Source organism: Triturus cristatus, chromosome 11 (genome assembly GCF_964204655.1).
Source record: "Triturus cristatus chromosome 11, aTriCri1.1, whole genome shotgun sequence".
NCBI lineage: Eukaryota > Metazoa > Chordata > Amphibia > Caudata > Salamandridae > Triturus > Triturus cristatus.
This window is the reverse complement of record NC_140594.1, coordinates 964172319-964190082: the sequence shown is the minus strand read 5'-3', so window position 1 is coordinate 964190082 and position 17764 is coordinate 964172319. Positions and strand designations below refer to the sequence as shown.

Below are 17764 nucleotides of genomic sequence, written 5' to 3'. Positions count from 1 at the left end.
TGCACCGAGTCTGCTTACCAATGCCAAGGCTTGTTAGCTATGCAATCCAGAGATCTGAAAGCTCCAGCCTCCAGTGTTTTCTGCCAAGTACAGCATCCTCACTGCATACTCTGCACTGTATGCCTTCCTCCTTGGTGAGCTGGTCGAGGTCTTCTTACGACTCCTGTGCCTTCTGCCTTTGGGTCCTCCGGAGGGTCTTCTACCTCCTGCTGTAACTCTGCTACCCCCTGCTCCGCTGCTCTAACTCTCCTGCTTGTGATGAGCCCCTTGGACCTTGCTTGTCACAGCACTGCTCTTTTTTTGTTCTCCACGCCTGTTGCAGCTGCCAAGGCTTGTTGTTGCTCCTCCAGACACCGATCCACTGATCCTCGACTTCCATGTGGGACAACTAGTGCACAGCTCCTGGTCTTCCTCAGCGTCGCCTGGTCCTCACAGCTGCAGTGACAAGGTCAATGGCAACTTTTCTGAACCCTTCAACACCGGAGGGCATTGCTCTTCTGTGTCTCCTGGAGATGGAACGACCTTGATCGGGGTCATTGTCAAAGTCGGTTGATCAAGAACAGATATCGAAGGGCTGTGCACCGTGAAGATGAGCAGGCAGACACACTCCGGCGCCGACCCAATGACTCCATAAGCCCAACTGCCGCCAAAGGTGAACCCACCAACGTTGACTCCAATTACCTCCTTGGGGCCTGGCAGCGCTCCGTAGGAAGCTGGAGGTCTAATATGAGATGGGGAGTTATAGTACTCCCTCATCTGGGCCATCAACGCCTTGGCTCCGAGCAAGACAGGGAGGCGTGGGGCGGAGTCATGTATGGCCTCCTCCACAGGCGAGTGATAGGGGCAGAGGGAGATGGAGACTCCACGCAGCGAAGTCGAGGGGTGCTGCAACTAGAAGTGAATATTTGATTAATGCGGCATTCCGTTCATCTGTTCTTTTTGCATTTGTCACCCTGAGTGGGAAGGGTATGTCCAGACGTGGGTCTCATGCTCGCTATGCCACCAGATTCAAGCTAGCCTGGCTGATAAGGGGGTGTTACCCCGAAACAGGTCCCAGAATCCTGGTTTCTGGTCCAGGGAAAGACCTGGCCTGGCAGTTCGGGCTGGACTATTCCCATGGTGAACAGGGTCAAGACTGATTTGAATATGCTGGGCCTAAACTGGAATAGTGTGGCATGCAAAGAAAACGTTGGATCAGATCCGTGACTAGGGGTGATGTTGGGTTAATTAAGCATTCCATCATCTGTTTTTTGCATTTGCGACTTAAAAAGCAAGCGCTTACCATGGGACGCCGTAGGAGAGCGACGTCCCTGTAAATGGCTCCAGCTCCTGGAACGGTCCCTTGAACAGAACTCCCAATGGGAAGAAGACTGAGGCAGTGAAGTCTCCAAGGACCTCCACGGACATGCCGCCAGGAGTTTCATATGGCATTTCTCGAGCGCCTTTGTAGCTCCTGCCAGAAGTTGAAGCCAATCGTCGGAGTCATGGTGTTCTCCCAACCACCACATACAAACAGAATGTGGGTCTATAGCAAACAACTGTTGAACACAAGATTCACAAGGCTTAGAGCCGGATATGGGGAAAAAGCGCCCTATTTCCAACCGACAAAAAAATGTCGAAGTAGGCCAGAAAAGGGCCCGAGGAACCGCTTCTCTGGATCCGCGCTCGGTGCGGAAAGGAAGAAGCTGACGTCCGCGCTCCAGAGGGGACTTGTATGACTCCACTGACGTCACACCAGGAGTCGATGTCATCACAGAGTTGTAGGGTGCCGACCCCCCGGCACGCATAGGTATTGCTAAACAAAATTCCAGATCCAGTCTGACACCTGGGGAGAATTCAAAAGTTAAGGAATCTGCGGCTAGATGTCTCTATCAAATTAAGGTGAACTCTTTTCTCAGACACAGTTTCCAGGTGTAAAAACGGCCAAAAGATGTATACTATCAGAAAAGGTGCCACATTATGCCGAATAATTTGCCCTTTCTTAAAGCATAATTTACTCAACCCTGCTGCATAATTTGGTCCTCCTCTGCTGCATTTTCAGTGGCCCTGCCTATAATCTATACACCTCAATAACTCAAGAAGTTCCAAATGCTACTTCCTAGCAGCCGCAAGGCAATCTTTTCTGGGACACAAAAAATAGCGTCATCTTCCTGGGCGAGACAAGATAGTCTCTACCCCATCTAATTTCAGCTCCACTGTCCAGGCACCAACAATAGTCTGAATACACTAACCGCTGTTGTCCGTCTTAAACCTATCCAATTTAATGAAACGAGTGGAAGCCGTGCCAACATTTTACTCAAAATAATGGACTGCGGCCTTCCTGTTTTTCACTCTCAAGGTCCCATTCTTCAGTGCAGAAGGCTGAAGCCTCCAGGTCAGAACCAGGGAGGGGGTGGTGAGGGGGTTTGCAGCAGCAAGGGATTATGGCCAGAGATAGTTTTCCATTTTCCAAACATATTTGACATTTGTGATCACTAGCTCGTGAGCGACAGGGCAGAAAATCGGTCCAGCCAGACATGGCACTCTCTGAGAAACTTCTTCCACACTGGGGCTCCACTGTTATAGGGGCATCTCACATCATGGTGCCTTCCGACACATGAGAGGCCTTATCAGCTTTGATCACCCCATTGTCAAGAATGATGGTGCAAGGCAATTGGGACATAACATAGCTAGAATTGGGGTGGGGGGGAAAGTCCAGTAGGTCAGTGGGGACAGATCGCCAAGTACCCAGGAAATAGGCCACAGGGTGTGTTCAAGCTTTGTATCTGTCACATTAAAGTACGGCTACGTTCTCCGCATATGAGGGTCAGAAAATCCAAATGTAATGGGGAGGCTCAGTCCACAGACATAGAGGCTGTAGAGACAAGCAGGTAGGAGGCCCCAATGCACTGTGAAGTGATCTGTAACCAGTTAAATAGCAGCTGGTGCATGTTGGGCTGGTGAAAAAGGAATGCCTCACTCTCCCAAAAGAAAGAGAAACAACAAAGGTTGTAGGGAGGAGTTGCCTGAATACAGACAGGCAGAAGCGTCGAGGACCAAAAAGGCCAGCAGTGGTTGGAATCAGCCAAACAAAAGTTAAACTACTGGAAAGGGCAAGGGCCACTCCGAAGCAACTTCAGGTGGTGAGCCTACATTGAAGTCTCCTCTGATAAGGCCGAACAAGCTTCCAGCAGATGCAGCACAGATGCAGCCCTGTAGGCCTGGCCACTTGATGTGACTACTGGGACGCTGACACCACTCTGCAGCCTCCAGGAGACAGCCCACCAACACCACCAGCAGGACTGCCCACAATCTCAATGATCCGTTAAGAGAGCCCACAAGCAAGACCTGACGATGCCACGGTTCAGTGGACACTGCCACACTATGAGGATAGCAGGTCGCAGATATCTCTCCAGTTCTGGTGAACGGCTCAGGAGATCGCTGCTATCAAGGGCACAGTCTAGATTGGATAGGATGCAGTGGGTGCAACTGGGACCTTAGTAATAGCAGTCTGCCATGTTGCGCCATGCAGCCACGCTCCAACATTGAAAATGCTTAAAACGCTAGCAGTGTTAATTATCTCCTGATTGTGTTCCTAGAAATCAAGAGTGCACAGAGACACCATCTCAGACTAGGTGCATATTTTTCACCTTCGGATCATGTGTCCGCGTATTTGTGAATAAAACAGAATCGCAAAATTGTTTTGTATTGTTTACCTCCCTTTTGAGGAGGCACAAGTGAACCTAAAATGCAAGCAGCTGCAAACCAGTTGTTGCATGTAAAGATATTTTATTCAGTTTGCTGCAGGTGTGTTGGTTTGCTGCAGGTGTGTTGGATACAAGAGCTCTGCATAGACTTTAAAGTAGCATTTTTTGTGGCTGGTAGCAAAAAAGTAAATAACTTATTTTATGTTGTCGGACAAGACAAACGTAGCTTCTTTTCTAGCCTTTATACCAACAAAATGTTTTGTGAGAGTGTGGCTGTATTTCCATATTGCTGCTGTAGCTTCTATTACAAGGATTTTTTTTTTATTAACACCATTGTTGCTCCGTCTTCCCAGTGGAATGAGAATGTGGTGTTCCTTAAAGTGTGGATTTGCTAATGTATAACATCTGTATGCATCCATCAATCCCCATCTTAATAAGGTCTGTTCTCATGTGGTTGTATGAATGTGACAAAGAGCTGCCTAGTCTTTTTGACAGGATTATAAGTAGTACACCAGTGCTATCCTAACAATGTGCTTAGTGAATGCCATTAGCTATACTGTACATTAGCAAAATGTTGGGAAAATCAATGGATTCATGGGAAAGTTGAAACCAAGGCAAGGTATATATAAAAAAATAAAAAAGGCTGTTGCACATGCAAGTCCACTCTGTCTTTATGTACTGCAAATATGGTTGTTCTATTGGGAGCATTAGGAACTCACTCAATGCAACAAGATAATAGCTACTAGTAAGAATACCTTCCAAGAAAACTATTATATGGCGCAGAAGTGAAATTGTATGAAAGGTGGCCCCTTGTGTAAGACCAATGCTCAACTTCCACCATGAAGGGGAATGCATCAGACGGATTGGACTCCCTGTAACCATTCAATAAATGACCTAGCAACAAGTATTGCAAAACATGGGGGAATGTCTTTTCTGTAAGTAAGCTGCAATTATAGTTGAATGTACTTGCATAGATGCATAATCCAAGCTGAGCTTTCGTAATGAGAAGCAACAAATTTAATGATATTGAGAAATGAATAGGGCAAACCTTTAGTGTAATCCAGTAGTTTGCAAAGTCTTTAACATTAACTTCATAACATGTTCTAGTAGTTGAACGACGTGCCTCTATGACATTGATACCCTTTTTAAGGAGCTGTAAGTATATAAATCGGACGATTGACGAAGTGCTAGATTCATTAATAGGTATTATCCATGACCAATCTTAGCAGAGCATTGCCCAATGAGAAGTGCATAGATTCCTGGAGGTGTTGCTTGACATTTTCTTAGTGTTTTATGGATTAAAAACAGATCTGCACACAAAGTCGGTGAATTTGTTGTTCAGTCTTTCAGAGGCTCAGAAATGGATGAATGTCAGGCCAAATTTACTGTGTCACAAAGGAAACTATAACACTTGTCCAAGCAAATTCCTACATACTAAGGTATAACAGTCTTTTAAATGTCTTCAGTACAAGTACAGCTGTAGTGAGCGCCAGCTATATAATATGCAGCTGTGACTTTCTCAATGATCACTTACCTTTCAAGTAGGTCATGTGAGTCTAAACATGGAATTAATTTGATGAAATGGTCATCTGTAACAGGTGTCTGACCAGTCTTCCAGGTAAAATATTGCACTTCACCACTTACCCCAGTTCAATATTCTGAGTGGCAATAACACTAGAGGCTGCCAAACCCCAATCACTTGAGTCGAATTATATGCAAAGCAGTTCTGCATAGGGTGCATTTGTAATAAAGCATCCATGAGGGATGTCGTCAAGCCAGCAGTTTCTTCACATACCTCACTTTTGGAGACCGTAACATGTAGTAAAGAAGAACCGGTTTAAGAAAAGCCAGAACTCTGCTTGGTCAGTAAGCTTTTGTCACAACTAAGTTGAGGGTAAATTTCAAAAGGTTCTAAATGTCATGCACCTGAATAGATGACTTTTCTTTACCACGCCTACTGTTTAAGACGGAGAAGCACATCTACCATCTGCTTGGGACGGTTTAGCTATGGAAGGGTTGACAAGAATAAGTTCATAACATGTACTGCAACAACTGCTAGACATTTGGTAGACACTCCTGGGGCTGACTTTACTCTAAACAGAAGCATTTCAAATTGAGTTTTGCCACTTGCCATAAAAATTAAGTAATGGCGTGGTGAATGTTTCAACAGGATGTGAAAATAAGTAACTAATGTTCCCATTTAAATATGTCATCTATATATCTCACCCAGTGTTGTCTCCTATATACCGTCTTGCAGAAACCTTATCTATTTTAATGTTTTCACCTTGAAATTAACTGACATGCATATCTGTTCAGAAAAGTCTAGGGCTGGAGTCAGTGTGCCTTCCTATTACATAACATTAACGTGGATGGAGTTCACTGGCCATAGTAACTCTGGGAGGTGGAAACTCCTACATTGTCGATATGCCAAGTAGAGGTGCCAGTGCCTTTAATGAAAAAGTGGCATTTTCCTTGCTATTTCAGTTTTGTTGTGATGATTGTTTAATGGCATCTACACCAGCTCAATGCAGTGACTGCAAGTAGCACCTTATCTAATTTTCCTTGCATGGAGCTGGTCCACCCACCATCAGTTATAATCGATGAACATTATGACTGCATAAACAGCCATAGTGGTTGCCTCTATGTATAACCTGATATATAAGCTAAGGCCTTGCCTTATATTTACTCTCTCCTTGGGGAATATTATCTGGAGAAATAAAAAGATTTTTCAAGTTTTGTCATACATCTCAAGAGTATCGCAAAAATGTTCCAAATGTTATAGAAAAATCAACCCCCCCCCTGCATAGACAAAAACCCAATAATAATGTGCACTTTGATGGTATGACAATAAATCTCATTGAGAGTCATTATTTCAATTCGGCAAACATCTTTTTGTCAGGGCATCAATTTGATACTAGTACAGCAAGTATCACTATGCTCCTGGCAAAACAGGTTTTCCTGCCACAGTTATCCATCCACAGTTATCCAGTCTCACATTCTGTCTGAATTGGAAAAGAAGTGGGCTACGGAACAGAAAGGGGAACAGTTTCAAGTTCCACTGAAAAGGATTATACAAAGTATAACCTTCCTCTTAATCCTGTGGAATAGGTGTCTGAAGGTAAAAATCTGTGGACTCACAGGACACCTATCTCTGGCTTTAAGTGTTTGTTCTCTGCCTCACATCAAGTCTCTTCAAATCTGTGGAAATGCAAGCACCAACATCTTGTTACCCCATACCATTAACCATCTCCATTTTTTTGTCTTTTGAACCCAACCAACTTTCAAGGCTGAACTGCAGATAAAGCATGAACTTCCTTTCAGGTTGCTCTTCTTTGGCAGCACAAGACTCTTTAGGAGACTCCATTTAGTTGTGAGGTTGAAACTACTTTTATGGTTGAACCTCTTTTTTGATTTTAAGGCGAGCTTCTTGTTTGGGTCGATCTTCAGTCTGGAGCTGAAGAAACCAGTTATATACCAGTAACAAGGGTTTTGGAACAGGAATCTATTGTAGATTCACATGCTCTGAATTATTCTTTTATATAGAGCAGGGGGCCTCCAAACATTTCTATAGTGAGAGCTACTTCAGATCCGAGAAAAAAGTTCTGAGTTATGGATTAGATTGCCACACAAAAAATATCAGGCTACTTGAACACTGCCTCTAGAGCACCCAGTCCTGATGCCGGAAGCAGATGACAATAATGGCAGGGAAACATCCGCTGTGCAAAGATTGTGGAGCTGTTCGGTCCGCAAGAAACAGTGTTGTGCCTTTACTCTCCTTTGTGAATCATCTGTGAGAAGCGTTTCAATGATTTTGTGGTCATGCAATACACAGGAAGACACTATCCTCGCTTACGCGAAGAGGAACCTGAAAGACTTCACTTTTCTGGCTAATTGCCATAAAATCAATTTGTTGATGTCCAGAGATTGTCACGGACTAAACGACTTAAGATTAAGAAAAGGTACATGCACACTTCATAGTGCTCTACATGTAAACATACTACTACAGCCATCCCTATTCCCATAAGTATACCTCTGAGGCAAATCTAAAACACAAATTCATAAATGAAGAGATCGATTTAGGAAGTTAAAAACCTCTAAACAGCGGAAAAAAAATAGAACAAAGGAGTGAACGAGAAATTGGAGGAAAGAAAAATAAGAAATTATGAAAAAGATAGAAGAATGGAAAGAATGACGGAGCGAGAAAGAAAAGAGGGACAGAAAAAGGAGGAAGGAGAAGAAAAGATGGAATTTGAAGAAGGAATCAAGAAAGCAGATGACATAGGGATAGAAATGTAGGAAGGGGAAAGAAAAGAAGGAAGGGTAGAGAGAAATACAGGAATGAAAGAAACAAATGAAGGTAACAAAGAAAGAATAAAACAGAACAAAGGAGAGAAGGAAATTATGGCAGGAATAAAGAGGAGAAGGAATACTAAAAATAGGAAAGGAGCAAAATAGAAAACAATAGGAAAGATAGAAAAAAGCTAAGGGGATTGAAAATGCACAGAGTAGAAGAGATAGAAGGGAACAAGGGCAAGCTGGAAGGAAGGAAGGACTTAAGTAAATAAAGAAAAAAACAAAGAAACAGTGTGAGAGTAAGCAAAAGCGAGAAAGTCAGAATAAACGAAAGAAAAAAGAAAGAAAAACAAGGGAGAACGAATATAAACAAAGGGTCAGAAAGGCTGAAAGATGGAGAAAAAAGATAAATGGGGAGAGGAAAAAAATAATCAATGGAAAAAGCAAGAGAACATTAAAAGAATTAAAAACAGAAGGAAGAAAAGAGAAAGGAAATAAAGAGAAAGGAAGAAAGAAAAGAGAAAAAGAAAGACATGTAAATACATTTCAACAACTCCAAATATTTTACCGCCTGTGACTTTATGGAAACAAATCCCATTAACACTGGTCATTACGCATGCCATAGTTTTATTGTGATGGTTTTTAAACAGTGTGCTCTGAGGCATGTATTAATTGTTTACGTAACGCTCAACAGCGAAACTATTTTAACAGGACCCCTTTTCTGGCCTCAAAGCTACAGTTCTTGAAATGCAGTGACAGGCATCGAAGTACTACAAGATAGACTGATCAACTTGTTGGAGACTCCTAATCTAAAGGCTGGGTCCAGAATTTCTCAAAAGTTTAAAGTAGTTGAAGGTTTTGCCTCTACAATGGCGGATTTAGTGTAACTCAACCATTATAACCACCAGGTCACTATATACAACCTTCATTTTTGATTTTTATTCCACTAGCGTGCTTGGGGGTGTTTTGGAAGGGCTCCAGAGAACAGGAAAAAAGTGACCATATGAAAATGTTCACAAAGCAGCAAAGAACGGCCAGGGTACAATTTGACACCAAGGAGAAAAGTTGTATTACATAGGTCGCTGACAAGGTCAGAGAACGTGTACCAGGGTAGTTGTTTTTTGAGACGCCTCATCAACATTTTATAGCATACGCACCTTATTCAACTTTTCTTCTAACTGCAATTGAAAGTTTGGTTCCAAAGCCTGGTTTGCAAATTCTGTTTTCCAGAAGACCATAAGTCCACAGATTGTTATGCGTTTACATTATTTGACCCAAAATGTCTAGATACTAGTGAAAGAATTTTGGTATCTTTGACAAAGATGGATTTGACATGAGATTCTAAACTCAAGAAACAAACGAAAATACACGAGTTCGCTTTCAGTGGAAGATTAGTGTTGCTTCACAGGTGGCTCATGGTGAACACCAGTCAGATTCCAAACTCAAAGAATTGTCCTCTTATTCACTAAAAGTGCAGGAATCTATTCCTGAGATGACTACAGACTAGAATGGGACACAAGTTGAAGAATTTAGAGGGACTTTCAGAAACAAAGAAGGCACGGCACACATGTCTATATAAAAATAGATACTAACTCAAATTAACAAGTTACATTTCATGACATCCGGTCAATGATTAGTTGCAGTACTGCAATCTGCAACAAATATTTTGTTCATAAAACTGCTGATGTGAATCTAATTATGGAATTTGAGTACATACAAAAAACACATAAAAATGTACAGACAATAGTATGCACTGCATGTGCATAGATATGGAAACAATGTTTGTAATCAATGAGCACAAATGAAAATGTATAAAAATCTGTGCAAGGCAATGTCCCGTGCATACTAAAATAATAACAAAAATATATTAATCTTTATCCTAACCTGAAGGTTGAGCTGTTCAGTTGCAGCACAAAGTCTTTGTAGAACATTTAATGCAGGATTACTTCCATCCATGTTCTCCGAATTAAAATAGCGTTCCACAAATTTATGCGCCTGCTCCTTAATCCAACCTCTAATTTTTTCACTACAGAAAGATGCAAATTATTAGTGAACAGTAAATCCAAGAAGTAAAAAAATGAACACTTATAATGTAAGGCATATTTGCAGAGTGCTGTTAGTCACCCATGAGAGTATCCAGGTACTTAAGAGCATCGAGGCGCTTCTCTTCACATTTAAATAAGACAGATTGTCAACTCAGATAGACCAAGTATCAGGAGTTTTTGTGTCCTGAATGTTTTTGTGTTACATGCATAGAGAGAAAAGTATTAAATATTTGACCATTAATGTACACTTTAAGCTTCTCACTTCTAATGGCTTCTACAGCATACTGTTGTGACAAAACATTTGTAAAGAGCAAGTTACTTAACTTTGGTAACGCTTTATTCTGGTAAAGACTATTTAACCACAGATTATGTACCTTGGAATATTCCTCAGGCACCAGAATAGATGCGAAAATTCTTGAGCAGTACCTCTGTGTACTGGTAGATTGCACCCACGGAGGCGTGTTGGATGGGACGTGCATGATGCCTACATAGGTGCCACATCAGTGCGTTGACATCAGTTTCTTTTGTGAAACATTCGGTGCCCACATGAGAATGGTTGTGACAGACATCAAGGAAAGGCACCCCAAGTGCTAAAGCAGTAGTGGCAGCCTTCGCTCTCTTGGAGTAAGCCCACAAGTCTTGTAGAGGATGCTTCTTCGCCATTGTGTGGATGTTAATGCAGAGAGCGATCCATCGAGAGATGGTTCTCTTCTACAATGCTTTGCTATCCAGTAACTCCAATGAAACAATGATCATTTAGTCAGTGTTCCCTGATGCGAGTGATCAATATAAAATCCAAGAGTTCTCTTTGAAGCCAACCGATGGAGCCTCAAAGAGGAGTCACAATCTTAGGGAGAAAGGAGACATATGTTCGGAGAACCAGTTTGTCATGGTAGAAGGTAGTCTATGGACATTGAACTGAAAGAGCCTGAAGCCTGCTCACCCTCCGGGCCAATGTAATGTGCACCAACAAGACCGTTTAGAGAGTCAACAGCCTTAGAAGGCAACGATGCATGGGTTCAAAGGGAGGCCACATCAGGTAGGTCAAAACTAAATTCAAATACCACTGCGGCTTAATGAAAGGTGAAGGCAGAAACGTGCTGCAAACCTGGTGACTTAAATAGAGAAGACTGATCCGCCAACTGCAAAAAAGCCGAAATAACTGACATATACCCTTTAATAGAATCCAGAGCAAGGCCTTGCTGGGCCAACTTTAACAAACAAGAATACCTGACAGTTTGGCATGAAGTGGGTTAAAGTGCTTGCCTGAATACCAAGCCCCAAACTTGTTCCAATAGCAGGTGTATACAGATATTGTCGAGTGACGCAAGGCTGCCAGAATAACATCAACAACCTCGGTAGGACAATCGAAAAAACTCAACTGTTGCTGCTCAGTCTTCAAGCATGAAGATGGAGTGTGCGTAGGTTGGTATGCAGGACGCGGCCCTGCTCCTGCGACAGAAGACCCTTCCAAGGGGCAGCCTGATTGGAAAACAGTTTCTTATGCCTAGGCGCTCAGGATTGCATACTCTCTGTGCCCAGTCTGAGGCCAATAGGATGACATGCGCTCAGTCGTTCCTGATCTTTTTTCAGGACTCTGGGCAAGAGTGGTATCAGCAGAAAGGGGTACAAGAGTCTCATGTTCGAGTCCAAGAGAAACGAGTCTCAAAGCAAGAGCAGCTTAGGAAACTTCAATGTGCAGACATTGCGCACTCTCAGCGGTGGAAAAATAGATGTTGCCAAGCATGAGAAAGTGCCTCTTTTGACAGACAAAGGTAGACCCCCACTTTTTACCTGGAAAATGATGTAGTTTTAATTGTAGTGCACAGGGTTACTGTAAACCAGGTTCGCTGTGCTAGTGCTTCTTCCCTAAAACTGCACTACGCTTGGCAACTTCAGCCCCTGGAACTCCCTAGTAAATGATACCCTTGGTACCTAGGGCATGGGATCCCAAGGTCCCCTAGGGACCCCTCACCAAGGAAATGCTACTGCAGCTTGCATGTCTTAGTGCAGTGAAATACGACAAAGTCAAAATGGCACACAGCCAGTTTGCCATTGCAACCAGCACTGCCTAAGTTATACGTATGTCACCACTCTAACAGGCCTTACAAGCCCTAAGGCAGGGCACACTATATCTCAGGTGTGGGCATACCTGCATGAGCAGATATAACCCAACAATATTTAAGTCTATTCCTTAATATCGTAAGTGCTAGGTAATCAATAGGGAGTACATGGGTTGGAAACTCGCCAACTCGAGTTCCCCAGCACCATGATGGCTTCACTGAACACAGGAGTGTTTGGTACCAACCAACTCCTTTTAATAAACCCACACTGATGCTAGTGTGGGATTTATTTAAATGTGTATCCAGTGGGCACCTCAGAGCCCCTGGTTCAAACCCCCACTTTTTGCAGGATAACCAGCAGGAAACTTAATAGGAGGTGTGACCCCCTTCGCCAACTCCACCCCTCAGGGGCTGGAGATGAAGTAAAGCGCACTTTTCAGTGCCCACCATCTTGAAGATGATGGGACTTATCCAAACAGGGCTAGGGCTTTGCCCCCTCCCACAGGAGGGTGGTATAATAGTGGGTGTAGACATGCAATGTAAGGAACCCATTCGTCCCTACCTGTTACTCCACTGTAATGCCTGAAATGTAGTATTTAGGTGGCACCCCAAGAAACTGAAATCAGATTTAGACGACATACGAAGAAGAGCTGTGCAGCAGAAAAGACTGAAGACACTAACTGACTTGGCCCCAGCCCTACCGGCCTGTCTGCGGACCTCAAAGACCCTACTGAAGAAAAGAGACTCTCCCCGCAGACCAGCGACCTCTAGAACCCAGGGAGGACTGCCTGCCTTCAAAAAAGACTCCTAATCTCCCGTGGCCAGCGGACATGTGCAGAAGAAAACATCTGCAAAGAAGAAGAACTCTGCCCTGAGGAAACGTGAACTCTCCTCGGGATACACCTCTGCACGAGACGCTCACGGTCCGATTCCAAGTGGTCCGCCGGTCCTGCAAGGTTCCCCCGCGCGTCTAAGTCCACCGTGGGCTGACAGTTGCCAGACTCCTATTCGACATCTGCAGCCTCAACTTGAAAACTCCCTATTACGCGAACTGCCCAGTAAGAGAATTCCGATGCCTAATGTCACTCCTGCACTCAAAGCCCCAGGCCTTGGGGACCTTAACCTTCGGTCTCCCTATGCCCACTAGCATCTCTACTTACCTGGGAAGCTGTGGGTTTTCTTCATCCAACCTCCTAGCCTGAGCCTTCAGCCTTTCTTCAAGACCAATCTCCCCCATTGGTTAACATTTGAAAATGTTATAAAGTTCCACTGCAGAAAGGGATTTTGTCACATTTTAAGGAGTAAAATCCTCCCTCAGAATACCGTTGCTGAAATTGTAGCTGCTGTTGTGCAACTAAAAGCCGGACACTTGAAGCAGGTCGGTTCCTCCAGAGCTTTGGAAATTTCTTGCTGGAAACATTTTAAGTGCCACCGCAGATTGAGACTTAATTTTTTACCAAGAGAGGCTGGGAGCCTCCAGAAGGAAGCAGTTGAAATTCAACCAGACACCAAGGAACTGCTGGTCGGGTACTCTTTCCCCAGGGATTGCCCTAAAGCTCTGGAGAGAGCTTTCCAAAGTTCCAAAACTTTTTTTTCTGTGCACTCTCCTTAAAACATGGTAGAAATCGCTTAAACCCCATCGGCCTAATTTACTTGCAATTCCCTGGTCAAGTGGTACTATGTGACCAGTGAGACTGCATCCCCAATTGTGGCACCCACTTAAATAGTCCTTTGCAAGAAAGTGCCCTCTTTTTGCATGGTTGACACCCCCCCCCCTTCCTTTTTGCTAAACTGCTGATATACTTTGAATGAGTCCTGGGTTCCAGCCAAACAGATATCCAGGGCCTATGTTCTTTCCCTAAAACTGCATTAAGACAAAACCCAATTGGCACTCTTTGATCAAAGGTCAGAACCTTGTAAATGGTACCACAGGTACCAAGGGCACTGTGGCCAGGGAAGGCCTCTAAGGGCTACAGAACGTATTGTGCCACCCTTAGAGACCCAGTGTGAGAAAGTGCCATCTTTCTTGCATGGTATGCCCCCACTTTTTGCTGAATTGCTGAATGTACTTTGACTGAATGTGCCCTGGACTCCTGCCAATCAGGTGCCCAGGGGCCTATGTTCCTTCCCTAAAACAAAAACCTTAAAACCAAATTGGCAAACCCTGGCCACATGTCAGCCCCTGGTAAGTGGTTCCCTAGGCACCCAGGGCCTTGTGACCAGGGAAGGCCTCTAAGGGCTGCAGCACTCATTGTGCCACCCTTAGAGGCCCTGTACCCTAAAACACACACACTGCCCTGGCAGGCTGAGTGTCTGGGTACAAGACAAAACAGAGACATGGCACACATCCCTGTGTGCCATGCCCACAACCTACACTGCCCTGGCATACATCAGCGACCCCTCTAGCTGGGTGCCCTATGCCAGTGGTGTGGTCACAGAGGCAGGAGCCCTGTGCCCCTACAGTGCGCAGGTCCATTCCTGGGCCCTGTAAGTGCAGTGCTGCCATTTAAGAGTACATGGTGCTGGGAGCTCGTCAAACACGAACTCCACAACACCATAATGGCAGCAGTGAAGACTGAGAAGTTTGGTATCAAACTTCTCAGCACATTAAACCCACACTGATGCCAGTGTGGGATTTAATGTACCAAGCACCCCAGAGGGCATCTTAGAGAGACCCCTGAAACCTAACCTATAATCCACGTCTGTTCTGAGGCTGCCTAGGCTGCCACACAGCAGACATGTTGTTGGACCCCTGGGTAGGAGAGCCCCTGCTCTCCTGGGTCTGCAACAATGCACATCCTGGGCGAGGTGCTAAATCTCCTCCCCCAGGATGGGCAGGGGGAAGCTTCGAAGGCATGCCGCCTCTGTGAGCTTCCCCAGGCCACTGCAACCCCCCACTCTGGCGGAAAGCTTGGCCGGAAACCCCAATAAGAACAGGGGATGTGCCAGCCTGCCAACCCCACCACTCAGGTGGGGGAGGCGAGGTGAGGCACATCCCCGGACTCGCGCCATCTTGAAGGTGGGGAGCCCTGCCCAATCAGGATTAGGCTACTGCCCCCCTCCCACAGGAGAGAGGCAGGATAGGGGGTGTACCCACCCAGGACAGGGACCCATTGGTCCCTGCCCTTCACCTACCTGTAACGCCCCTAAATCTAGTATTTAGGGGCACCCTGAACCTTCCTTCCCCAGATTCCAAGATCCGAAGAAGAGCTAGAAGAAATAAGACCTGCCCTGCAGCTAAGAACAGGAAGGCACCAACTGCTTTGGCCCCAGCCCTACGGGCCTGTCGAACCTGCTCCTGCTCCAACCTGGCATCTCTTGTGGCCAGTAACCTCACAAACCCCGGAGGACCTGGCTACCTTTTGACTCTAAACCCCTGGGACTCCCATGAGTAGAGGCTCTACTCAAAATCTACTTCTAATCCCTGGCAGCAGCCCGGAACCGCAAACCCAGCACACACTGCACCAGCCAAGCCTGGCCTGTGCCGGAGTGAACAAAGACCACGAGGACGACCCCACGGCGACTGTGACCCCGAGTCCGGCACCCAAGGACCTCCCTCAACACTCCTGAAGAAGCCTGCAGCCTCAGAACCAGGTGCCCCCCCAAACCACGATCAACAGAGGGTAAGATTTCCCGACACCAAAATGCAGCCCTGCACCCGGCGCCCCGTGGCCCCCTGTGCCCAATCCCAGGGTACCTACCTATCCTCCAACTACCCAACTTACCTCTCGAAGTGGTGGTGGCACCTGAAGAATCCTCGTCCCAGAGTTTGCAGTCTTTTTCTAAACCGGAGATTTCCCATTGAAATCAATTGAGCGCCCGAAGGCTCCTATCTACTTCCCCACTTGCCCTGAGTAAGTGACCAGGAGCCCAGCTCCCACAGCCGCGTGGCCTGCTAGTCAGCAGCCATCAACCAAGGCCCCCCTATCTCTCATAGGATAACATTGGGCCTAACTCTCTCTGCACCCGGCCGCCCTTGTGCCGCTGAGGGTGAAATAACTTACCTACCTGACCCAGGGAGACCCCTGAGTCTATGCCCAGAACCTTAACTCTGCCAGTCGAGTACTTACCTTTAAACCGATAACTCAATTTTCTCCATAGGGTAACATTGACTGGCTTTTTCCTGAAATTTCTTCTAAGTGTGGACTTTTCAAAACTTAAAATATTCACCAAAAATCAGCAGAGTATCGAAAACGAAAATACTCACCTGCTCTTAGGTGAGCTCCCAGTGCTGGATCTTGGTGCCCAGCACCGACTCTGAAAAATACTTACGACTGTCCTTACCAGTAACCCAATTTTCTCCCATAGGCAATCATTGACTGTTTTTCTGTGTCAATTTCTGCAATCTTTAAATATTCTTTAAAAATCGTATCATATCTGAAAACGTAATTACTTACCTGTTTTGGATCAAGGTCCCAGTACTGAGTCTAGGCACCCAGTACTGGATTACAAAAGTAACAAGAACATACTATACCTGCAACTTGAATTTTCTGCCATAGGGAATCATTGACTGTTTTCTATGAAATATTTTCTAAGTGCCAACTTTTAAAATAGCTAAATATTGTCTAAAAATCATCACAGTAATTAAGTAGACTTTTATCACTTGATTCCAAGTACTGACCCAGGACTGAATCCAGGATCCAGTCCTGGAATTCCAAAAGTAATCCTAAAAGTAATCTGTTGCAAATAACTTGAAATTTCCATTGAGCTCAATGCATTGTTGTGTTTAAAATAGTGTTGCCTATTGCAACCACTTGTAACTGTTTACAAAAGTCAATTGCATACTGCAAAAGTATTTATATAAAGCATCTCATTTTCAGAAAGTATATTTTAATACCTATTGTTGGTTCTAAAATAAAACAAGCATATATTTTTTATATATAAACCATTGGCCTAGAGTTCAGTTATTGAGAGAGTGAGACCATTTGCTGGCTGAGTGTGTACAACAAATGCTTTACACTGTCCTCCGATACTGCCTTACTGCTCGACCAAGCTACCACTTTAGAGAGTAAGGTTATATCCAACTTTAGCCTCTGTCAAACCCTTGGGGACTGTGGACTCTGTACACCCTGTACCTATTAGGGAACAGTATATACAGTGCCACTTTCTCACAATTACCGATGATTGGGCATCTCTTAGTCGAATATCAAGGCAAAAACACACAATTATAAATGTGTAAGAGTTTCCCAGCAGTAAGTATTTCTCTTCTTTTGGGCGGGCTGAGTCAGCAGAGGTGTCAGGGCGGCCCTCCATGTTTTGTGTCTGTGTTGTGTACACTGTAAATACTGCCTTGTCTGTGCACGTGCCACACCAGCCTGCCTCGTGCTTGCTGTTACTGAGTAAAGATTAATTCTTCAGGGAACCTTTCCTTAGCTGAGAACAGGGCAGTGTTTCTACAGTGTGAACAGTAACATCCTTGGCTGTGACAGGACACGTAGGGACAAAGCCGTCGTCTTCCCAGGTGAGGGGGCTGTGCCTGTGCACCCTGAATACTCCAGGTCTAATCCCGGCTTTCCTACTAGAGAACATCCTTTGATCTTGGCAAGATGCCCGCATCCCCTACCTCCCATCATGTGGCGCACTTATCAAAAGATTAAACCAGTTACTTGTAATCAAGCAGATTTCAGTTCACACACTTCGTCCTCTTTCAGACGGAATCCATTAATTACCTTCCTCC

General features: G+C 44.8%; 1 protein-coding gene across 15 annotated transcripts in view; it reads right to left on the bottom strand.

The window, feature by feature from the left end:
- TRIP12 (thyroid hormone receptor interactor 12) overlaps positions 1–17764 on the bottom strand; it is a 1120962-nt gene that overhangs the window by 466416 nt on the left and 636782 nt on the right. For all 15 annotated transcript variants that reach the window (XM_085634980.1, XM_085634991.1, XM_085634979.1 and 12 more), the window contains one exon: positions 9864–10005. In XM_085634980.1, coding sequence (XP_085491106.1) covers positions 9864–10005 — 142 coding nt within the window. The remainder of the gene's footprint in view (positions 1–9863; positions 10006–17764) is intronic.